The sequence below is a fragment of the Furipterus horrens genome, unplaced genomic scaffold (assembly GCF_987537825.1).
Source record: "Furipterus horrens unplaced genomic scaffold, mFurHor1.1.pri manual_scaffold_6, whole genome shotgun sequence".
Classification (NCBI taxonomy): Eukaryota; Metazoa; Chordata; class Mammalia; order Chiroptera; family Furipteridae; genus Furipterus; species Furipterus horrens.
The window spans coordinates 181,612,049-181,636,880 of record NW_028327176.1 but is presented as its reverse complement, the minus strand read 5'-3'; the positions used below and the strand labels follow the sequence as shown (position 1 = coordinate 181,636,880).

Below are 24,832 nucleotides of genomic sequence, written 5' to 3'. Positions count from 1 at the left end.
GGGTGGCCTTCCCACATGGGGAAGGATCTTGCAGACTCCAGGTCAGTTGGCTGTCCCCGGACAATGGCGTGCTTGGTTTAACAGGCTGGCATCCTTGTTGTATTCTCTGGTTCAGTTCAGTTAAGCTTGCTTGTGTTGTTCATTAGTCTCCTGTATTAGGTGATACCATATGGTATTTGTCTTTCGTCGCCTGGCTTATTTCGCTAAGCATAATTCTCTCTAGTTCCATCCATGTTGTTGAAAATGGCAGGAGTTCCTTCTTTCCTTCTGCTGCACAGTACTCCATTGTGTAAATGTACCGCAGTGTTTGATCCACTCATCTACAGATGGGCACTTAGGTTGTTTCCAGCACTTGGCTGTTGTAAACAGCGCTGCTGTGAACATAGGGGTGCAGAGGTTCTTCTGAATTGGTGATTCAGGATTCTTCGGATATAATCCTAACAACAGAATAGCTGGGTCAAAAGGCAGCTCCATTTTTAGTTTTTTGAGGAGATTCCATACTGTTTTCCACGGTGGCTGCACCCGTCTGCATTCCCACCAGCAGGGCACTAGGGTTCCCTTTTCTCCGCCTCTTGTTTGTTGATTTGTTGATGATTAGAATGTAATCTTTTAAAAGAGCTTTTCACATTTGAACTTCTGGATACAGCAACCGGCAACTAATTTAACATTAGAAAAATAAGTCTGTAATTAAAAAAAAAATTAAGTAGAGTCTAGTAGAAAAATGATGAAAGGGGATATTTCAAAAAATCAACTGCATACATTTTCAAGAGGCGGAACTGGCACAGGGGGTCTACATAGAGTGGACGGTCCTTACAGACATCATACCCCAATGATTCCATCCCAGATTTCCAATTTAACTTAAACAAAAAAACCTCTTATCCCAGTCACAATTATTCTACTTAAGGCAATAACTTTTTCTTCTATCGATTTCGTTGACAGATAAAACTCTCTAAACTCTGTTAATCTTTCTCGGCTCAAGAATATATTAAATGGCTGATTCGGAAAATACTTAAACTCACGGATTTACTGGGGAAAAGAGGGCTAAGCTATAATTTTATTTCAAAGCCTCTAGAAATGCCGAATCCCGATGTCCACAGCGAGGTTTCAGAGAACAACTCATTTGTTGAGAATTAAGCTCCTTGAGATGCGCATCTACTATACACGTCCATAGAAAGAGCTCAACTGAAAAGGAAAAAAAAAAAAGGAAACCGAAGTCAGTGCGTGGGTTTGGGCGGGCGAGAGCTCGGTCGCACGCACCGGCGCGAATCCCTTGGGCAGCGCGAGGCGGGGGCGCCGCTGGCGAACTCGCAGAGGAGCCGGCCACGGGCAGCGGGTGGGAGGCCGCGGGCGGCGCTCTCAGCAGGCGCCCGGGCGGGCAGAAGCCCCCAGTCCTCGGCCCCCGCGCAAGCGACGCCGGGAAATGCCCACATCCGGGAAACCTGCGGCGGAGTGCAGCGGCGGCGACACCGAGTGGAAGGCAAAATGGCGGCGGCGGTGGCGGTAACGGCCTGGTGCTGAGGGGAGAGCCAGGTCCCCGCGACCCTCGCGACGGGCCGCGCTGGCCCGCGGCAATCCGCCCGGCGTAGCTCCCCGCCCTGCCGCCCCGTGGATACTTGGGGGTCCCTGGGAGGGCTTCCGGCCGCCTCGGCGCCCGTCCTCCGGCCCGTGGCCGCTGTCCAGGAGACCCGCACTCCCTTGCAGGTAGGTCCGGGGCCGACCTAGCGGGTGGGGCGCACTCTCGCCTTCAGAGCCGGAGTTGGCGGGGCGGTGGCCGCCGGGGCCCACGCCCATCCCCGCTGGCGAGGCTCCCGGGGCTGCTGCGTTCAGGCGGGCTGGCCCGTCTCGGTGCGGGCCCGACTTGGCTGGTGGCAGGGGCCTGAGCGGAGCCCTGCCTTGGGGAAGCGACGGTTGGCCGAGCCCGGGGCTGCAGGAAGAGCCCCAGGCCTTGCGGCCTTGGAGGTGCAGGTTAGGCTGGGAAAAGCCTGCTGTGCTGGAGGCCTTGCGGCTACTGTCTCACCTCCACGCGTACCCGCAACATGCACGGGGCAGCGGTGTTGAGGTAGGAAGGAAAGCGAAAGGAAGTTCTGGAAGAAAATCACAGTGAAAGGGCTGCAGTTCTTGGCATCCTAGAGGGACCGGATCCTGGCTATTCCTTGGAGAAATCCTGGGAATTTCTGTTTACAGTTCACTGTGATGTTAGGTTCCTGCTCATAGTCGGAGCGGATGGGAGAGATGGAGGGATCCCTATGCAGTAACCGTGTACAAATACAGAAAATAGAACATTAGAAGAACATCATAACTATAAGAAGAAGTTGTAGCTTAAAGAGGGACTCTCAGGTGACTTGATTTAACCCCATTCTCTGACTTCATCAGTTGAAAGTTATTTCCTAAGGGAGCAAAGTTTAATGTTCGTGGACCTTTATGTTAATATGACCTAAAAGATGTCAGCGTGTACAAGTTACTCACTAGTGAGAAATACGTATAGTTGCACACACAAACAATATTGTACCACTCCAGTTTGGGAGATGGATTTGAATGCCTGGGATCATGAAGCTTATGAAGTTTAAAATTTTTTTTATCAACTCTGCTCCATCAGAAGGTAGGAATATAATTATTATCATTAGAATGAATGTTCTCTGCTAACATGTCTACATTTGCGATTTGACTGAGTTTATTTCTTTCCTTAAATAAGTTGACAGACAGGTAAAATAGGCTAGTTGATTCCCTAAGGCAGTGGAGGAATTTGATTTACCAGTGAAAGAAGTAGCATTGTGTTCCTCTGATCAGCTGCTACTGTAAGAAACTAGATCATTGTACATCCTGGGAAAGACTCAGCCTTTCCGTCCCTGCATATTTATTGAACATGCTCGCCACTCTGAAAGCAAATTAAAAAAAATACTGCTACATTTCTTTTTTTTTTTTTTAGTATAACTTATCTGGATTTTTTTCTATAGTTTAAGTTTTTTGTTTTTGTTTTTAATGTAGTCCTTGATGTTCTATGTAAACATAGCTTTGGAATTGTTTCTGGTCTAGTTATTTAGTTTTCATTCTAAAAGTTAAGATTTAGATTGATGGGGGATTTTTGTAGACCACAAAAGTTATTTAGTCATTGAACAACGTTTTTATTAAGTAAAAATGTTAATCATTTTTCAGCATAAAGCTAAATTGCAGTGATTGTCTTTATTTTTGATTAATTCTTAGAAAGGTAATTGAAGAAAATGTCATCATTATGCAGAGATTCTTGAATATTGCTGTCTAAACAAATAAGGCTGTGCTGCTAAGATAGAAACACTCGTAACTTATTTAGTTAGAGCGTTGAGATAGGCCATCTTTTTTATAAACCTTGTTCAGCCCATGGTAACTCTCTGAAATCTCTTTTAGGTAATGATATCTGTTTTTTCCTAGGTCAGACAAGATATTAACAATTTTTGTTTAGATTTACTGATATTTGCATATTAGATGAAGGTCTGAACTTTTAAAGAAATGGAGGTTTTGTCTCTTCGTTCTAACCAATTTAAGTACCCTTTCAAAGAATAAGTGAGTCCCAATACCTGTCTTTAGGAAACTCAAAATGTAGGTATGATGAGAACAGCATTGGGCTGGTTCAGAATGTGTGAAGTCAATTCCTAGCATGACCTCAAACTGGCAGGCACCTTACCTCTCTGGATCCATTAACTCATCTGGGTAGAGGGAGAAATAAATAAATAAATATCACCTTATGTTCTCTGAATCTGTAATCTAGTGGGAAGAATAAGACAAGTACAAGTATAGGGGGAAAACACATTTTATTTGACCATGCAAAAGTGCATTTAGATTTCAAAGAAGGGTAAGAACCAACAGTTCTAGGAAAGCTTCATGAAGGAGGCATTGAATGGCAGGGGATCTCCCAAGAATAACAAACAGGATGAGTAAGGACATGAAAATAGAAAAAGTACAAGGTATGTTAGCTGAGAGCCTGATTAGAGTATAAGATACGTGGGGCAGAGGATTCTGGGTAAGATATCAGAAAGAAATAATAACTAACATTTACTGAGTCAGTCACTCATTATAAACATTTGACATGTATTAAACTTATTTAATGCTCAAAATAACCCTATTACACAGGATCATTATGCTCACATTTGAAGATGAAGGAAATGAGACACAGCTTGTTAGTGGTAGGACTGGGATTCTACCCTGAAGTTTGACTCCAGAGCTTTTACTTTAACCACTAAGTGAAGGAATCATTGATGGTTCTGAATAGGGAGTGACATAATCAGAACCATTGGGAAGACTAATTTGAAGAGTTTTTAAAAAAATTCTCTTTATTATTCAGTTGAATTTTCATATGTCATATTAGCGAAGATTACTAAGTTTTTTTTTTTAAGATTACATACATTTTTAGAGAAGGGAGGGAGAAGTAGAGGAAGAGAAACATTGATGTATGATAGATACATAGATAAGTTGCCTCTTGTTTGCCCCCAGCTGGGGACCTGGCCCACAGTCCAGGCACGTGCCCTGACTAGGAATCAAACTGGCCACCTTTCGGTTCGCAGGCTGGCACTCAACCCACTGAGCCACACCAGCCAGGGAAGATTACTGAGATTTGTTAATGCCAGTGTTGATTACACATTATTGGAGGGATTGTAAGTTTACTGCACCTTTCTGAAAGGCAACCTGACAATAAGTATCCATATTTTAAGTATGCATCCTCTTAGATCCAGCAATTTGACTTCTGGGAATTTATCTTACGGGAAATTCTCAACAGTGTGTGCATAAGAATTATTTATTAATTTATTTAAATCCATACCCGAGGATATGTTTTTATTGATTTTTGAGAGAGATGTGAGAGAGAAACATCGATCAGTTGCCTTCATCTGTGCCCCAACTGGGGATCAAACCCTCAATCTAGGTATGTGCCGCAGCCTTTTTGTGCAACAGAACAACACTCCAATCGAGCCACCCAGCCAGGGCAAGACTTTTTAGTGTAGTAGTTTTTTATTAACTAATTTTGATATGTACAAGGAATATGTTATATTTTTAAGCTATGAAACATAATAAAATGAGCATCCATGAATTCACCACCCATCCTCAGAACTAGACTATTACCAATACAGCTGAAGTTATCAATGTTTGAAACATTATTTATAATAGCAAAAAACTGGAAATAACCTAAATGCCCATTAGTAGGGAATAGATATATTATGGCACAACCACATGATGTAACTTAATGTATAGGTATTTAAAAAGATGAAGTTGAATTGACATTTTCACCATTCTGAGATACCATTAAGTTTAAAGCAAGCCATCTATTTAGTAACAATTTTTCAGGGGAAAGAAAATAAACATAGTTTTTTATTAACCTTCAATAGTATACATTTATTCATTTAGTTCTGTCCCTTTTTTTTTTTTTTTAAGTCACAATAAAGATGGAGCCTCAGGCCCTGGCCATGTAGCTCAGTTGGTCAGAGCAGCATCCCAATAAGCCAAGGTTGTGGGTTTGATCCCTGGCACATACAAGACTCAAACAATGAGTGCATAAATAAGTGGAACTTCAAAATCTATGTCTCTCACTGTCTCTTAAGTCAATTTTTTTTAAAAGGTGGGGGTCTCAGCCTTATTCACATTGAAAATCTAAGCTTCCTTTGAATTACTTTGGGCTTCGGGTAGTTAACACATAGCATCATGATTACATGCTGCTTTTCATAACCCTAATTATTTTGAACCTCTTGTTTTTGTGATTGAATATATAATTTTTAAGCATGTTGAAGAATACTGGGTTTTGTATTCCTTTCCTTTTTGCTTAAACTCTTAGTTTTGCTCTTTTCCTTTGTGGAGTGAGTTACTGCTAGAAATTAAACAATTAATGAAGATAATAAGTTGTCTTTTTTTCCCCCCCTCATATGAGGACATGCTTACTGATTTTAGAGAGAGAAGAGGAGAGAGAGAGTAACATCTGTGTGACAGAGAAACATTGATTGGTTGCCTCTTGCACAAAACCTGGCAGGGGACCAAACCTGCAACCCAGGCATGTGCCCTGACTGGTAATTGAACCTGTGACCTTTCAGTTTACCAGACGATGCTCCAAATGAGCCACACTGGCCAGGGAGGAAGATAATAACTTTTAACAGATGTTTCATGTTTGAGTGATTTTACTTAATAAAAGCTTTTCTCACCTTTGAAAATTCCTTAATGTTGCCTAAATTTGGCAGTTATTTATGTGTTTAATTGCATTGCATGTTGGGTAACAGGCAGTTTCTGAGTATGTAATGCCACATCATAGAATTTTTTGGAAGACATCTTGAGTGTTAAGGTGCTACTGATGAAAATAATACAATTGAAGTGACAAGGAAATTTCGTCTTTTACTTATAGTCAAGTTAGTTATGTGCATTGTCTGCTATATCAGAACTACTCTGCTTTGGTGCCGACAAATTTCTTTAAGTATTGCTTTTATGATATACTCAGTTTTAGAAATATTAGAATGTGGAAAAGGATGCATCCTAGAATTAAGACAACATTGTATTTACTGTCGTGGAAAGATATTCATTGTATTGTGTTATTTTGCTAGCATATTGGGCCCTAAGCAGCAGTAGCTAGGTTCATTGGTCCTCTGGGCCAGATGTCCCGTAGTCTCTCCATCAGGTCCAGGTAGGGCTCCTCTTGGGCCGGGGACCTGTAAAGTTATCTTTGCTCTTGTTCTCTGGCCCCCCACTCACCACGGTACTCAATGATAGAACAAGGATGGGGGGGCGCCATAGTAAACGTTAGAAATAGAAAAAGAGAAGAATGGGAAATAGCAATTTCTGACCTGTAATAATTTTGAAATCTTTGTAGGCAGATCTTGTGGGAGAGACCAGCTCTGGAGGTAGGAGAGATTCCTTGATTGGACCTTTATTCAATTGTAAAGGGAGGAACTCCCATCCATTGTTCTCTGTGAACCCTTGGCCATTATTCTGCAGGAACAGCCTGGGCATTCTTTTTCTGTTATCATCCTTGTACACAGATGAAGTGTGAGCTTTGGGGGAATATTCTGTCTTTGGAAGGTGAGCTAAATGTTAAACTTAGAAAAATTCATTAGCTATTAAGTTAATATTTTGGGAAGGCTTAGGGAAAATATGTTTATCATGAAGGATCATCTTCATAAAAGCTCAGGATGTGTCCATTCTAATTTCATTTGTGAAGTACTTATCAGTAGATTGGCTTATGTTATAAACAGAATATGTGTAATTTTCAGCAACACAGTGACAAACTTTATCATTTTTGTTTTTACGAAATGGGGACATGAGGACTGCTGTCAAGTAGAATTTGATTGATTCATAACTAAGTTAGCAGTTGTACCACAAAGGTACTGGTTATTGAGGTGAAGCCATCTGGAACTGTGCCTCAGTGCTTTGCTTCAGGACTTCATCCTGTCTCTTGCCTACAACAGATACTCATTAATATCTATAAATATAATTTAATACCATGAAGTTTACACATTTAAAGTATGCAGTTAGGTGGTCTTTAGTGTATTTATAGAGCTCTACAATATCACCATAACCTAATTTTAGGATAGAAAATGGCTTTATTTTATATGTAGTGTTTTGAAACTTGCCTTTTTTGCTTAAGAATATAAGTATCCACTCTGGCTTGTGTGGTTCAGTGGATTGAGCACTGGCCTGAGAACCAAAGGGTCACTGGTTTGATTCCCAGTCAGGGCACATGCCTGGATTGCAGGCCAGGTCCCCAGTTGGGGGCGTGCAAGACGCAACCGCACATTGTTGTTTCTTTCCCTCTCTTTCTCCCTACCTTCTCTCTCTATAAATAAATAAATAAAATCTTTAAAAAAAAAAAAAGGAATACAAGTATTCATGTCAGTACATTTAGCTAGAACTGCATCATTCTTTTTAACATCTGCTTTACCACATATTCTGTAGATGTACTATGAATTATTTGAACAATTACTGATGAGCATCTAGATTGATGTTATCTTTTTTTAAAAAATATTTTATTTATTTTTAGAGAGGGGGAATGGAGGGAGAAAGAGAGAGAAACATCAATGTGTGATTGGTTGCCTCTTGCATGTCCCCCTCTGGGGACCAGGCACGTGCCCCAACTGGGAATTGTACTGACGACCCGTCAGTTTACAGGCCGGCGCTCAATCCACTGAGCCACACCAGCCAGGGCTGATGTCATTTTTTACTGTTATAGATGATATTGCAAGGACTATTTTACATGTTCTAACACTTGTGTGTATATTCCTTTAATTGTATTGCATTGTTCCTCTTAATTTTTGTTCAGGCTATAAGGTAAACCTTGTTACTCCAACCGTTTCACCCCTCAGCAGACAGTTTTTGAGAGAATTAAATGTCCAAGTTCACATTGCTAATAGTTAACAGAACAAGTACTTGAATATTTTTTTTGTTTGTTTTTCCATTGTAAGTGCTTTTCTTTTTTTGACAAACGAGTGTATTCAAAGTAAAACAGGGTAATCAGGTGATTGGGGAAAGGGTCTTTGAGAAGGTAACAGGAATGAGGCCTAAATGACAAGAAGGAGGATTTATATCTATCTGTCTACACACGTGATTATATCTAATGAGACTAAAAATAGGCTCCCGGTAGATGATAATTCACAATGTTTCACATCCCAGGGGTACCACTGCCAACTATTTTACCTGAACTCTGTGAATGTCAGTCAGTTTCCTTGTCTACAAAGTGTATAGGTAGTAAACCTACCTCGCAGGGCAGTTACAATGGTTAGGTAAGAATGTAGGCAAAGTAGTTGAGCACTGGTTCATAGCAGGCTCTCAACATGCCCTGAGTGAGATCTCATGATGCTCCACGCAAAGAAAACATTTCTAACAATTTTTGTAGATCACAGAGAGAATGGCTTGCTTGAGTTAGTGATTTTCCCTATCAGTGGACATATTTAAGTAGACTTTAGATGACTCTTCTTCCAGTGTATTGTAGAAGACATTCATGCGTTGAGAAGTAAGACTGTTTTCCGAGGTTCTGTCCCCTGCCCGTTGTTAGTAAGTGTACTTACTGTCTCTTGAGTCCCAGGCCACAGTTTGGGAAATAAACCCAGGCATGTGTTTTAAAGCATAAAGGTATCTCTGGACTAGTGGTTTAAAAACCTCTTTAAAGCAACAATGCCCTTTTTCTGAAGAAGTCTTATATCTGAAGTCTAACATGTAAAATCTAAAATTGGAGCTGCAAGGTGAAGTTGATGTGAAGTTGCCCTTTGAATAACAATTCACTTAGTTATTCCTTGCATTTGTATGTACTTTAATACTTACTAAAGCACTCTTAAAATTATTTGTTATCATTATAACCACTACTTTAGGTAATTTTACAGATTAAGAAATAGGCACGGAGAGGTTAACAGTAATCCATAATGGAGCCAGAACTATAACTTAGGTCTCTACCTCCTAAATCAGCCCCCTACCCCCACCCTCCCATTCATGGTACTTTATCAGTCAATCACTTTATAGCTTTCATTTGTTTTTTCTTTTATAGGGTTAATTATTTAAGTTGTAAAGAATTTTAACATTCCTGAGGACTTCTGTGAAGGATTTTTTGCAGTTTCATTCAAGAGAAGGCTCTGAGTCTATCAGGTGGCTCCTAAAGTCCTTTGTGTGGGTTACATATATAGATGTTTTCATGAAGAGAAGCGAAAAGCCAGAAGGATATAGACAAATGAGGCCTAAGACCTTTCCTGCCAGTAACTACACTGGCAGCAGCCGGCAAATGTTGCAAGAAATTCGGGAATCCCTTAGGAATTTATCCAAACCATCGGATGCCGCAAAAGCTGAGCATAACATGAGTAAAATATCAACTGAAGATTCTCGGCAAGTCAGAAATCCACCCAAATTTGGGACTCATCATAAAGCCTTGCTGGAAATTCGAAACTCTCTACAACCATTTGCAAATGAAACAAGCCGGAGTGCTTCAGAGGTTAATCCACAAATGCTTCAAGATTTACAAGCTGCTGGATTTGATGAGGTAGGAGCTTTTAAAAACAAAAAGGATTTCTCTTACTATGTTCTACACATTTTTGTTGGTCTGCCAAAATGTTTCCTTTGAGAGAATACAACATGTATATAAATTTGTATATTCTACCAGCGAAGAATTTTGTTTACAATTCCATTAATTGTTAAAACAAAATAATTATTTCTTTAGTTTTCTTTGTGGTTTCTGGGACTTAAAAGGTCAAGCCATGAAGACAGAGTGGAAGTGCAGTTGAAGAAAGCCACAGGTGAGGGCCGAGTAAGGACATCTGTTTGTGTGCGACAGAAGCTCGGGTGTGAGCTCAGAGGCTGATATAGAACTGACAGCTCTAAGGATATGGAGTTTAAGTTTATACTACAAAGAAAGAAACATATACTTACCTGGCAGGGGAGAGACCATGATCACCAAGGTGGCTCTCCCAGGGCGAGGCTTGTCCATCGCACTCCGGATGCGCCAACCCCTGCGATTTCCCCAGATGTGGGAAACTCAGCTGCATCATTTGTGGGAGTGGGGGACTGTGTTCACACTCTATGCTGAACCAAAAAAGAAAAAAAAGATATAATCAGGGGTTTCATTAAACAGGTATAGTCACATCACTCTCAGGTCCAAATGCAAAATTCACAAAAACCAAAACTTTACTTGTTAATAAATCTCCGAGAATTTCAGTTTTATTTTAATGACATTTCTGTTCATGTTAGTTATGTCAGGTCTTTAGTGTTTACTTTCAGAACTCATTTAAAAAGTTTTTCACAGCACATATATTTAACCATGTTTTGTTTAGGTTATTAATACAATTTATTTTCCATAATCATATACTTTCTATGAATAGTTTAGGTGGTATAGTCATTTGAGATAAAAATTGGTTGTGGAAAATATAACTAAATGTAAATAACCAAGCATTAACTACATTTTAAAAAAAGAGGTATAGGAACTTTTCTCCTAATTATAAACGTAATAGCTATTCCCTGTTCAAAATGAAAAAGTATGAAAAAGGACTGAATGTTACCTTTAGTTTCATAACACAAAGATAACTACACTTAAAATTCTTTCACTATTGTTAATATTTTAGTGACCACATTTTCAGATATCTCTATATTTGGTTTAAAATATGAAAGCCTAAGTTTACATTATAGTAAAGGATTTGAAAAGGGAGATTTACAATTAAACTAGGAAGAAAAAAGATTATTCCTGGCTCATTTTATTAATCCATTTGTTCAATATTACTTCCCAACATTTTTATGCATACTTGTTTGAGTTTACACCAGAAAGTAGAGAAGGAGTAGAGGACCTGGGATATTTTCTTGTTTAGTAGTTGGAGGATTCAGGAAATGGCTTGAATGGAGATTCTCCAGAGTACCGTACTTTCTTCCTAATCCCTTAGCCAAAAGGCATAGAATAGATAGAGCTGAATCATTGCTCTTACTTTTTTATATATTGCTAGGGAGAATTTAGAAAGTCACATCTATATAGTTCCTTAAGTGGTAATGTGTTATGTCAGATAAGTTACCTCAGTAGTTACCTGTGTAATTTATGTGTGAGACGATCAGTCAGGATAGTGAGTCATACCAGACATGTTCCATACTTACAAAGAACTTAAAAATTCTTTCTGATGTAGACTGTTTTAAGAAATCTAAGGCACTGGCCAATGTCCTATTTTATCTGTTGGCAATAATAATTGCTTTGCATTACAAAGATATGTTAGCTGTATTACTATCATACATTTCAAAGTTGTCACCTTATAACTGCTTAAGCAAAGTTGCTTTACTAAAAGCATTTAGACATTTATCAATCCTCATTTGTACAAATAATGAAGGTATGGTATGATTTATACCCATGGCGATTTAAATAATATGGCAGTTTATGTCTACTAGCTTCTTGAATCACTGATTCTGATAGCTTCCTATTATATTGCAGAATTCATTCAAGATCCCAACTTGGCATTTCAAAATTCTTATCCAGTTTTCACTTCATTATTTTTATCATTTCATAAGCTCTATTATTTTAGCTATGCCAAGTTCAAACAGTTTTTTTGAGAATATGTTTATGGTGCTCTGTAAAATTAAAACCTCAAATATTTCAAGATTAATTTCCTCATAGGAATAAATGTTAAATAGGATTGATGTATTTTGGGGATACATAAGTCTACAATCACTGGAGTATATTTTTGCTTTTAAGCACGAAAAGCAAAAGCATAGTAATGTGTTTTGTTTTGTTTTTGGATCACATCAGGCTTCTATTCAAAAGTTACTGATTTGAGGGTGCTCTTTTTCTCACTGGCACAAACACCCCCACTTAAGGAACACATGGTTGATATTGTTACTGATGTAAAAGTATTTTAATATATACAGGGTGGGGGCAAAAGTAGGTTTATAGTCATGAGTACATGAAACAGAGTTTATTCTTGTATTATTATTTATTAATTATTGTATTATTTTCCATACAAACAGCTCTAAAGTTACTTTTGCCCCATCCTGTATATTCAAAAATAAAAGCCAGCATAATTATCTCTAGCATCACAGTCTGAAATGCTGGTGCATTTGGAAGAATATCGTTCTCACGAAATATTAAAAACTGATGGTGGGCGCCAATTTTCTTACCAACTGAAATGGCACTGCCGTGGGATAATAGCATAAATATAGTTACCATTCACTTGACTTAACCAGTTTTGAAGGTAAGCACTCCCTGATGAATTTTAATGATGAATTTTAATTTGGGGTAATCTGTATTACTTTATATTTGTACATAAAGTGAGGCTTACTAATTCCTTTGTATTTCACTACAAATCTGCAGTCTGATTTGGCATATAATGTGACCAGTACTGTACCTTTGTATCAGTTAACGATGAAGTTTGGTTGCTTTAACAAAAATCCAAATAATACTTTAAACGAAATGGTGCCTCAATTTATATAGCTAGTTTTGGTTCAGTCCTCTAAAGATTTCAGAACCAATGACTCTTGGGAGTTTTTTGAATTTTCCTTCTGCTCTAGAATAGGTAGCATATCTTTTGTCTGGGAAACAGGACATAAGAAGGTCCAGTACCTAAAGCAGGGATAGCAACATTCTTCCAGAAATCGTTGATTTTGTCTCATTGGTCAGAATTACCATTCGGCCAGTGTAGCTATAAGGAAAACTACTTCTACCTACGCATTAACTTTTTCCAAGGAAGGAAGAATGGATCTTGAGTGGGCAACAAGTCTGCCATGACTTTTTTTTTATTGGTCGCACACTCATCTCCAGTCATTTCCCATAGGAGGACCATCTATTAGTAGCCTGTTCACCCATTAGTCTTCCTAAGCCAATTCTCATTCAAAACTGTTGTTTGAAATACTAAATCCTTTAGGAAAGTAAGTAGCCTGCCTTCTGAAAAATACTTTTCAGTATACTTTCTGCATGTTAGTGTATAATTTATGTTTACATGTAACATAAAGGACAAGGAGCAGAGCAGGAAGACAACCCATACCTGAGCTCCAGGCACTTGCTTATGTGCTTATGTGCATGTTTTCTTATTTATTCCTCACATCAACTCTGTGAGTCGATTACAGATGAAGAAATTGAGCTCTGAAATGTGAAATAACTTGCCAAAGTTCACACAGTTCTAAAGTGGGACACACAAATCTATGATGACTGGAGTGTATTTTTGCTTATGAGCAGGCAAAGCAAAAGCATTGTAATGTGGAGCTGCTGGAACTCAAATTCAGTTCTGTTTGATTTCAAACTGTGGTTTTTCCATCATGCCATCTAGCCTCCTGAGGTCTTTATCGCGTAATCATATATAGTCTTAAGTGTTTTTCTTGTATCATTTGTTCTATATTTATGTCCTTGTAAGTAAAGTTCTCTGAAAGTGTAAGCTCAAGGAGAACTGGAACCAGAACTATATAGCTTTTTTACTAGTAAACACAATGGCAAAAGTGCTTGTTAAGATCCTTCAGCAATACAAAAGAGTGGTTTTCATTATTTTGAATGATACCTTTTTAACAATCTGATAGCCTGTGTTTGTTTATAAAAAAATGAAATTAATATACTTAACTGGCAGGGGAGATACCATGATCATGTAGAATGAAATTAAGAATGAGAAATAATTAGAGCCATATTGCTATGAATGAACCTGGAGGAAGTTATTTCTCAAAGAAAAAAGTAGTATGTTACATAGAGGTGAAAATACTAAATAGTTGAAGGATTTGAGGGTTTGTTTCATTTTCATTAGTAATTTGAGAATGTATGGATTTGTATAGTAGTTTTATAAATAGACATGAATATTATGGTGTGGGGCCCTGTTCTTCATAATTATGAATTTTGCTAGTGGAACTCATAGTGCTCTTTCCCTCTTATTAATTGTAAGAATTAATTTTTTTTTTCAAATTTCATATCAGGATATGGTTATACAAGCTCTTCAGAAAACTAATAACAGAAGTATAGAAGCTGCAATTGAATTCATTAGTAAGATGAGTTACCAGGATCCTCGACGGGAACAGATGGTTACAGCAGCTGCCAGACCTGTTAATGCCAGTTTGAAACCAGGTAATTAATCTGACTTTTCCCCCTACTCTTAGAATTTAATAGCATTGTTTTACAATATAAGTATACCAAATCCTTAGTCTCAGAAGTTGTTAAAGGCATCACACTAAGCGAAAGTCGCAAATTAGGATAGTAATGTTACAGTGTTATACCATCCAAGGTGAGTAAGAGGATGGGCCCTACAGTTCCATAGGTAATTCTGATAGGCCGCAGTCTGTGTTGAGAACTCCTTGATTGGTTATATGGCAACTGAAAGATTTCTTTTTAACCACAAATGTCGTTCATACTATTTTTTATTATGAGTAAAACATGTTCATTATAGAATATTTAGAAAGTAATAAGCAAAACGAAAACACTATTAATACCCACAATATTTTGATGTATTTTGTTCCTCAGTCTTTTTTCCTGTGGAAAACCTGAGTGGGTTTATACATGTGTATTTTGATTCTTTTGTTTAAGCAAAACAAAAGAAAAAAAGGGTCATCCTAAAACTTATTTCATTCACTTAATATACCATGCATAACTTTCTTTGTTATTAAGTGGAATGATATTAATAGCTACATTAAAATAGATTTATCACATACTTTATTTAATCAGTCTCTCATTTTTTACATTTATCTTGTTTACCTTTTTTTTTTTTTTTTTGCTATTAATAGACAGCTTTGCTCTAAATGTTATTGTACCTAAATATTTGTACATTCCTGGTGATTTTGTTAAATTTTTAGACTTGCAGAAATTTAAGGTTTCTCTTAGATTTTGCTGTCACAAAGAATATTTTATTACTTAAATTCTCCCAATCATTTTAACATGAGAAGGGCCTATATTTGTAAATCCCAGGTATTATTATTTTTGTATATTTAATGGTTGTGGAAATACTATCTTATTTTACATTCACATATCTTTGATCACTGGTGAGGTCGAATATTTGTTTATAAGTTATTTTTAAATTGGCATTTTAATTCTTTGTTAATCTTGTGGTTTTTTAAAAAATTAATTTATATGAGGCCTTATTTATTCATTTTTTTTTCCTTTTTATTCAACACATTTTTATTCATCAACCACTGTTTCAGGCCCTTTGCTGGGCACTGAGTATAAAGCTCTTGCCCTTTTGTGGAGATGGTATTTTAGTAAGGAAGATGAAATACACAAATACATGTAGAATTATAACTACGTAAGTGTGAATTAAGCAGGGAGAGTTACATGGAATTGTGGACTCATATGATAGAGAGATTTTTGACCTAATCAGAAAGATCAGAGAAAACCTTCCTGTGAAACTAATAATAAGGCTGATATCTGAAGAAGGGCAAGGGGGTGGCTTTAGTGAGGAAGAGCGTCCTTATGCATGGCCTCTTTGGCAGGTTTTGATACCACATTTGAAGAAATGACAGTGGCTAGAGCACTGAAAACAGAAGTATGAGCTATGACTGGAGAGGTACATAGGGACCTGACTATGTGAGACTTGTCTGTTGATTTTATCCTGAGGAAGTTACGGAACATTTCAAGCAGGGTGATGACAAGATTAGATTCCTGTTTTTAGAAGACGGCCACAGTGGAGGAAGAACAGATTAGAGAGAGCAAGGGATGATAATCTGGAGAGACTTGTTAAGAGATAACAGTAGTTCACAGGAAGTGAAGGTAATTGGGACTGGGACGATGACAGTGGAGAAAAATGAATGAGTTCAGAGAGATGGGAAGAGTAAAATTATTAAGACTTGGTGATTATATGTGGGCAGTAATAATGGAGAGGGATGACTCTTAGACTTTTGGTGTAGAAAACGGATGGTGATACACCACATTATGGAAGAGATCTTGTTCTAAGAGAATAGGACTTGGAGAAAGGTCCTAAATCTGGTTGTAGACATGAGTTTGAGTTAGGCTCATTAGTTAATCCAGATGAGGGGGTCAAGTAAGAAGCTAGCTAGAGATATACAGTTCTTGTTTTAGCCTTGCCTATGAAATAGGTTACGTAAAGGAGGTAACACAGACAAAAATGACAAGATGGACTAGAACCAAGCTTATTGCTTTATAGCTGATAGGACAGGATAATCCTGCACAGAAGATAGAACATTTAGCTAAAAGGGAAGTGAAAAAATCAATAAGGTTTCTAGTGTCTTGAAAGCCTATTAAGAGTATTAAAGAAGAGGAAGGAATAGAGAGAAAGAGAGCTTGACCATGGTAAGAACTAGAAAATTATCTTACTGGCTTCAGTGCCATGGTACGTTAGTTTGCTAGGGCTGCTATAACAAAATACAGGAGTCCCTCTCCATATCGCAGTTCACGTATTGCGCTTCACTGTATAGCGGGATTTTTAAAAATATTGTATTTAATTATTGCATATTTTTCACTATATCACAGGATTTTGTGTTACTGTATACGTATGCTGTTAAAGTTACATAGGTTTAAGAGTGTAGAATAGGTTTAAGAACATAAGGAGTGTTTATAAAAGTGTGGAAAAGGTTAATAAGGGACTGGGAAAATGGTTTGTAAGTGTGTGGGAAGGGTTTATAAAGCCTTAAAATATATATAAATACTAAAATAAATGTAAGGCTCCTACTTTGTGGATTTTCACTTATTGCGGGGGTGGGGGTGGGGGCGGGTCTAGAATATAATACCCGCGATAAGTGAGGGAATACTGTACCACAGAGTGGGTGCCTCAAGTAACAGATTTAGGGACTTTTCTGGCCAAGATGGAGGCATAGGCAGACACACTATGTCTACCTCACAACTAAGAAGGAATTTACAACTACCTCAAAACTAAAAAGAAACAAACAACAACAACCAGAAGATCCAGAAAATCGAACTACATTCAAGTTCAACAAATGAAGAAATAAAAAAGAAATACTCAGCCAGACAGGTAAGGAGAGGTGGAGCCAGAGCAGAGAGGGCATAGTGGGGCAGTTCCTGGGCAGTGGCACAGGGGTTTTAGCCATAGCGAAAAGCACAGTCATATATTTTAAAAGTAAAGAGGGGAACCTGGAAAGCGATCCACCTGCAGACCAGATTGCATCTCATGGTTCCAGTGCTGGGAAGAATAGAGCCACATTTCTTCTAACTGTGAAAAGCAGTGGGGGTTGGGGCAGAAGAAGAAACTGCCGGTCTTTCAACAGAATAAGCTTGTTTAGTACAGAAGGCGGGAAAAGTGCCTGGAAAAGGGGCAAACGCTGGGCAAGCAGCATTGTTCCCTCTCAGACCCCTCCCCTACAATGTGGTGAAATGGGTCATCTGCACTGAGTATCTAAGGCTCTGCCCCTTATAATATAACAGGTGGCAACAACTCTACCTAAGATACAGAGGCAAACACAGAAAGCTGTCAAGTTGAGGAGACAAAGAAGAATGGCCCAAAAGAGGGGGCAGATCAAGATTACAGTGGGAAAACTGAGCGATGAGGAGATAGCTAACCTAACGGATGCACAGTTCAAAGCACTGTTGATAACGATGCTCACAGACTTGACAGACAAGATAAGCACGGCAAAGGCATAAGGGATGAAATGAAGGCTATGCTAAATGAAATGAGGGAAAACCCACACAAAACCAATGTGAAGGAAACCAGGATTCATATCAATGAATTGGAACATAAGGAGGAAATAGTCAACCAATTCAGAAGGAGGAAACAAGAATTGAGAAAAATAAGGAGAGGCTTAGGAGCCTCTGGGACAACTTTTAAACGTGCCAACATCTGAGTCATAGGGGTGCCAGAAGGAGAAGGGGAAGAGCAAGTAATTGAAAACATATGTGAAAAAGTAATGAAGGAAAACTTTCCTAATTTGGTGAAGGAAATAGACATACAAGTCCAGGAAGCACAGAGAGTCCCAAACAAGCTTGACCCAAAGAGGACCACACCAAGACAGATCATAATTAAAATGCCAAAGGTTAAAGATAAGGAGAGAATCTTAAAAGCAACAAGAGAAGAGAGTTACCTATAAAGGGGTCCCTATAAGACGATCAGCTGATTTCTCAAAAGAAACTTTGTAGGCAAGAAGGGACTGGCAAGAGGTATTCAAAGTGATGAAAAACAAGGACCTGCAACCAAGACTACTCTGTCCAACAGAGCTATCATTTAGAATGGAAGGGCAGATGAATTGCTTCCCAGACAAGGTAAAGTTAAAGGAATTCATCATCACCAAGCTATTATTATATGAAGTGTTAAAGGGACTTATTTAGGAAAAAGATCAAAACTATGAACATTAAAATGACAACAAACTCAGAACTATCAACAACTGAATCTAAAAAATAAAAACAGGCAACCAGAGTGGGAACAGAACCATAGTTACGGGGTTCATGTGGAAGGTTATCAGCTGGGAGGGGAAGGTGGACAATGGGGGAAATGGTGCAGGGATTAAGAAGCATGGTTGGAGGGTGCAGAATAGACAGGAGGTGTTAAGAATAGTACAGGAAAGGGTGAAGCCAAAGAACTTAGGTGCACTGCCCATGGACGTGAACTAAGGCAGGTGGGATTGCTGGAGGGAGGGGGGTGTGGGTGGAGGGGAGCAAAAGGAAAAGGAATTGGGACAACTGTAATAGCATAATTAATAAAAAATACTTAAAAAAAAAAAACATTTAGTTTCTCACTGTTCTGGAGTTCAGAAGTTCAAGATCAAGGAGACAGGAGATTTGGTGTCTTCTCCATGGCTTGCAGACGACCACTGGCTCTTCACGTGGTTGTCCCTCTGTGTGCACATCTGTCTGGTGCCTTTCTGTGGGTCCACATTTCCTATTCTTGAAAGGACCCAGTTGTATTTGATTAAGGCCTACCCTGTGACCTTATTTAACGTTAATTACCTCTTTGCAGGTCCTGTCTTCAAATGCAGTGAAATTCTGAGGTACAGGGAGTTAGAATTTACAGAATTTTAGGGGATACAATGCAGCCCATAACATACGGAGTAACTTTTTTTTGTTCAGTCATAGGAGCATAATTCAGATGGGTGTGAGTTCAGGAATAAATGGATATGAAGCAAAGAAATTAAATATAGACAATTCTTTGAGAAGTTTTACTATGAGGATAGAATGAGGACATTGGCAAGAGTAGTGCATCTTATCGGTGATGAAGATCTTAATATTTGTTAATTTCTAATTAATTACTGATTGGTAATTTTACAAAATATAATACTGATGAATTATTAGAAAAATTAAAAATTTAAATGACATGCAAATATAAGTCCAAATATTTTATTACCACATTTTAACAGGCATAAAATTACTTTGTCAAGTTTCTGTAAGTCTCTAAAGTTTTACTCTCAGCTTTCATACTTACCTCCTCTGGGCCAATATCAATTTGTGGACTAGGACCAATACTTGGAGGACGTGGTCTATATGGGAGTGGAGGGAGAGACTTTTTAAATTTTTAATAGAAAAGACTTAAATAAATTAAAAAAATAATTACAGCATTCCAATTAAGAGGATGAAATTAAATGTTCAGGAGAGAAGGTTCAAATAAGGTTCTTGAGAGGCCAGGAGAAGAAAAAATCCAAAGCATAGGTCAAGAAATTGTTAGCCTTAGGAAAAGAAACAACCATTTTGCTTTAAGGGGCAAGTGGATCTAGGTTATCTAAGAAAGATAAGGGAATTCTGCTCTGATGCCTTCAGTTTTCTCTGAAGTATAAGATCAGTCATCTGCTAAGAGTGATGGGTAAGGAATGGGGCAGGCAATTGGAGAAGACTGGCAAGAGTCATAGCTGAGACCAAAAGGAACGGTGGGATTTCCTGGCAGTGCTGAGGCCATTTATTTGGTCATGCTGATCATGAATTTATGGTGGGATCTATCTGCTCTTTACATCACCTCTGTCAGGAATCATCCATAACTGGAGTTTTACTAAACAAGTACAAAATAAGAAAAAGATAATGGAAGTTCAGAATATTGCTGAAAGGGTAATTTAAATCCTTAATCAGAGCATATTCTTTCTCTGCCTTTAAGGCCTCTCATTCCTTCCAAACTCCTCTCCATGGCTTTGTTTCTCTCAGACTTCATCTAGTATCACTGTTTCCCTCACTTACTGCTCTCCAGCCATACTGTGTTTCTTTTTGTTCTTGGAAAAAGCAAGCTCCCATCTCGGGACTTTCGCTCAGTCTTAGATTGTATGTCATGTCCTTAGTGAAGCCTTTTACCACTGGCTCATCCCTTTCTATCGTCTTGTTACTCTCATTTGATGCCATTTATATTTCCTGCATATAGCATTTATCATACCCAGATGTTACCTTGTTTATTTATTTGCTTGTTTATTGTCAGTCTTCTTCATTGAGAATGTTATCTTGTTCCCCAGTGTACTTGGATAGCTTAGGGCAGTGCCTGGGATATAGGTGCTCAGTAAATATTTAATAAACTAATAGAAATGAGGAGAGGAGAATACAGTGGGAAGAAAAAAAGTGATGTCCCATGAATTTAAATTGGTTAAAGTGTGCCATAAAGAGGAGGACTGATGAAGTAGGGGGTTAACAGGTCTTAATGAGGTTTAAGAAATTTGTGGATGTTTGTTTTGTTTTGTTTTGATGGTGATTAGTGTTTAGATCTGTTAGTATTTTACTGTATGTTGTCTCCCTTTGTCATACTTGGGAAGACCTTCCAAAGAGGTATCCCAATATTATTGAATAATCAATTGTTTTTTCCTAGTACTTGCGTGGTTTTATCCTTAACACTTAAATGTTTACTCCTCCTGGAATGTATTAATTTATGTTACTGTTTTTTATACAAATGTATTCTTTATATTTTATATATCTTTTTGCAAGTGATCAGACTTTTAAGTACTTTTTTTCTTGTTTAATATATTGTTTTGCCTATTTAATTTATTTGAAAATTCCATTAAAGGGAGATTCTGTAAAATCTACACCTTATTTAATGTTCAGTTAATAATGTCCTGCTTTCTGTTTTAAAAGCCATATTGAAATGTATTTAAAATTAGTTATTGTGTCTTAACAAAATTACAAATGGACATGTTTGGCTTAGTAATGCCACTTCTAATTATTAATCTACTTAATGTATGTATGAAATGAAATATGTACCATACTTTTTTCTTTTTTTGTAAAACAAAAGACTAGAAACAATCTTAATATTCCATCAACAGGGGAACTGATTAAATAAATTTAGGTATACCTGTACAGTGAAAAACTGTGATAACATTTTTTAAAAATGAATAAGTATTTTATATATTTATAGAGAATCTTCAATTTTTTAATGAAAAGAGCAAGGCACAATAGTATGTATAGGAGGTATACTATTTACTTGTGTTTCCCTAAAATATTTTACTGATGAGATTGGTTACCTTCATGGAAGGAAAGTGGCTGGCTAAGGGACAGAGGTGGGCATTCTTTTGTACCTTTTGAATTTTGAGTTAAAAGAATGTATCACCTAGTCAAAAATAAATAAAAATTTAAAAGGTAAAATAAAACCACTTACTGAAATTTGATTTTTATAATTCTTGAAAGAGAATTATTATTTAATACTGTCAGAATTCCATGCTAAATTTTTCAAAAATAAGAGGTTAAAAATGTTTCTTTTTCCCCCTCTGTTTTATGATCATAGGGAGTGTGCAACCATCAGTTAATCGCAGACAAAGCTGGAAAGGTTCTAAAGAATCCTTAGTTCCTCAGAGACATGGCCCACCACTAGGAGAAGGTGCGGCCTATCGTTCTGAAAGTCCCAGCTCACAGACAGATGTAGGAAAACCTTTGTCAGGATCTGGTATAACAGCATTTGCTCAAGCTCACCCTAGCAATGGACAGAGAGTGAACCCCCCGCCACCGCCTCAAGTAAGGAGTGTCACTCCTCCACCACCCCCGAGAGGCCAGACTCCTCCTCCCAGAGGTACAACTCCACCTCCCCCCTCCTGGGAGCCAAACTCTCAAACGAAGCGCTATTCTGGGAATATGGAATATGTAATCTCTCGAATTTCTCCTGTTCCACCTGGAGCCTGGCAGGAAGGCTATCCTCCACCACCTCTGAACCCGTCCCCAATGAATCCTCCTAATCAGGCACAGAGAGGCATTAGTTCTGTTCCTGTTGGCAGACAACCAATCATCATGCAGAATTCTAACAAATTTAACTTCCCACCAGGGAGACCTGGAATTCAGAATGGTAGTGGTCAAACCGATTTCATGATACACCAAAATGTCCCTGCTAGTGCAGTGAATCGGCAGCCACCCCCTCCGTATCCTCTGACCCAAACTAATGGACAGACTGGGGGATCTGCTGCTCCTTCATCGTATACAAATGGAAATATTCCTCAATCTATCATGGTGCCAAATAGAAATAGTCATAACATGGAACTTTATAACATTAGCGTACCTGGACTGCAAACAGCTTGGCCTCAGTCATCTTCAGCTCCAGCCCAGTCGTCCCCAAGCACTGGGCATGAAATCCCTACGTGGCAACCTAACATACCAGTGAGGTCAAATTCTTTTAATAACCCATTAGGAAATAGAACAAGTCATTCTGCTAATTCTCAGCCTTCAGCCACAACGGTCACTGCTATTACACCAGCTCCAATTCAACAGCCCGTGAAAAGCATACGCGTATTAAAACCAGAGCTACAGACTGCGTTAGCTCCTACACACCCTTCTTGGATACCACAGCCAATTCAGACTGTTCAACCTAGTCCTTTTCCTGAGGGTCTTGCTTCAAATATGACTGTTATGCCACCTGTTGCTGAAGCTCCGAACTACCAAGGCCCACCACCACCTTACCCCAAACATCTGCTGCACCAGAGCCCCTCCGTTGCTCCGTATGAACCAGCCAGCAGGCCTAACAAAGAGGACCAGCCAAGCTTGCCCAGGGAGGATGAGGGTGAAAGAAGTTATGAAAGCGCTGATAGTGGGGACAAAGAAAAGAAACAGATCACAACTTCGCCCATCACTGTCAGAAAAAACAAGAAAGATGAAGAGCGAAGGGAATCTCGTATTCAGAGTTATTCTCCTCAGGCATTTAAATTCTATATGGAGCAGCATGTAGAAAATGTTCTCAAATCTCATCAGCAGCGTCTACATCGTAAAAAACAATTAGAGAATGAAATGATGCGGGTAAAGCCTTTTAAAATGTCCATTTTCATACTTGATCATCTGTTTGCTTGGTGTTTATTTTAAAATATTGTGGTCTAGAATTTTTCTTTTTGTAGCTAAATATATTATTAATTATTTAAGTCAGTAAACATTAAAATATTTTGATTATAGCATTTTATTTTAGTACTTCAAGATTTACTCAGAATTTCCTGTAATAAGGGTCTTCTAAGAAATGAAGAAAAATATAATTTATAGTTAAGGTGTACATAATCCCTTTATTTGGAAATTGGAACAAGAGTTATTTTTTAGGTCTTACATGTTACCTTACACCATTTTTAAATGAGCTAGAACTCATCTCTTGATACATTTATGAAACATTATTTGTACTTAGTAGTTTTGAGCATATGGGTTTATTCATCAGGTTGATCTTATTTGAAAGTGTCAAGAGACATCTCCCTTCTGTTATTTACCCACCTAATTTCATTTTAATAATGTACTAGAACTAGAAAAATGTGCTGAAAGTATTAAACCAAAGTTCACTGAAAAACAGATCAGAATAAGTTTAATTTCTATGTGATTCCATATAGATCACTTCACTAGATATTACAGTGATATTGTCATGATTATTATTTTTATCACCTTTTTACAGTTCAAAGGTTTAACTCCTAATATTACACCTATCACCCATCATCCAGGAGGCTTAAATTTGATGAAATGTCCTCACACACCTTAAGAAAGTCATTCCTTTAAAATTATTGCTCTAAATCTGTTTTCACAGTGTTGTTATTCCTGTTATAAATTGAATTTTGTTAAATACCCTGAAGATCTGTATGACTTACCCATATTTTAGCTCTTAGGATTTCTTACTAAAGTCTTATCTGTATGTATTTTCTTAGTTTATTTTTCCTTTTTCCTCTTCACTTTCCACTAATAGCTGATTTAAACTTTTATGGTGTTGGAAGCTTTGCTGACTTCTGTAGCCTCCATTACTGTGTAGGCAAGTAAGATTTTAAGACAAATAGTTCTATACTAAGTCTGGCACGCCACCCTTCTTAAAAGATTTTGCATGCAAATACGCATCCTAACAGAAGCATGAGGTTGCTGTATTTTAATTAGTCTTGCATTTCTAGAATTAGAGTTTACTTTTCAAATCAAATTCCTATTCTGTTTTAACCCTTAAATTAGTTATTAGCTAGCCAAAAATAAACTATTTCTTCCTTGTAGATCAGGTATTTTATGTTGACTTAGACGTTGGTTTTGGTTTTTATCTGTGTTTTGGCATCTTTATAAGTTGCACTGACTGTTCTTTGAAATGTTCCAGAATATCTAAAAGATACCCTGTAATCACACAAGTTGTTCCTT

At 38.0% G+C, this 24,832-nt stretch overlaps 1 protein-coding gene and 1 non-coding gene across 2 annotated transcripts in view; both read left to right on the top strand.

The window, feature by feature from the left end:
• Positions 1–1,350: 1,350 nt before the first annotated feature.
• Positions 1,351–24,832, top strand: part of LATS1 (large tumor suppressor kinase 1) — a 37,268-nt gene continuing 13,786 nt past the window's right edge. The window contains exons 1-4 of the mRNA XM_090279966.1: positions 1,351–1,701; positions 9,479–9,964; positions 14,341–14,488; positions 21,999–23,491. Coding sequence (XP_090136092.1) covers positions 9,623–9,964; positions 14,341–14,488; positions 21,999–23,491 — 1,983 coding nt within the window. The 5' untranslated portion in view covers positions 1,351–1,701; positions 9,479–9,622. The remainder of the gene's footprint in view (positions 1,702–9,478; positions 9,965–14,340; positions 14,489–21,998; positions 23,492–24,832) is intronic.
• LOC150007940 (U1 spliceosomal RNA) lies at positions 10,343–10,504 on the top strand. The gene has a single exon (XR_016512140.1). It is a non-coding gene; the product is annotated as a U1 spliceosomal RNA (small nuclear RNA).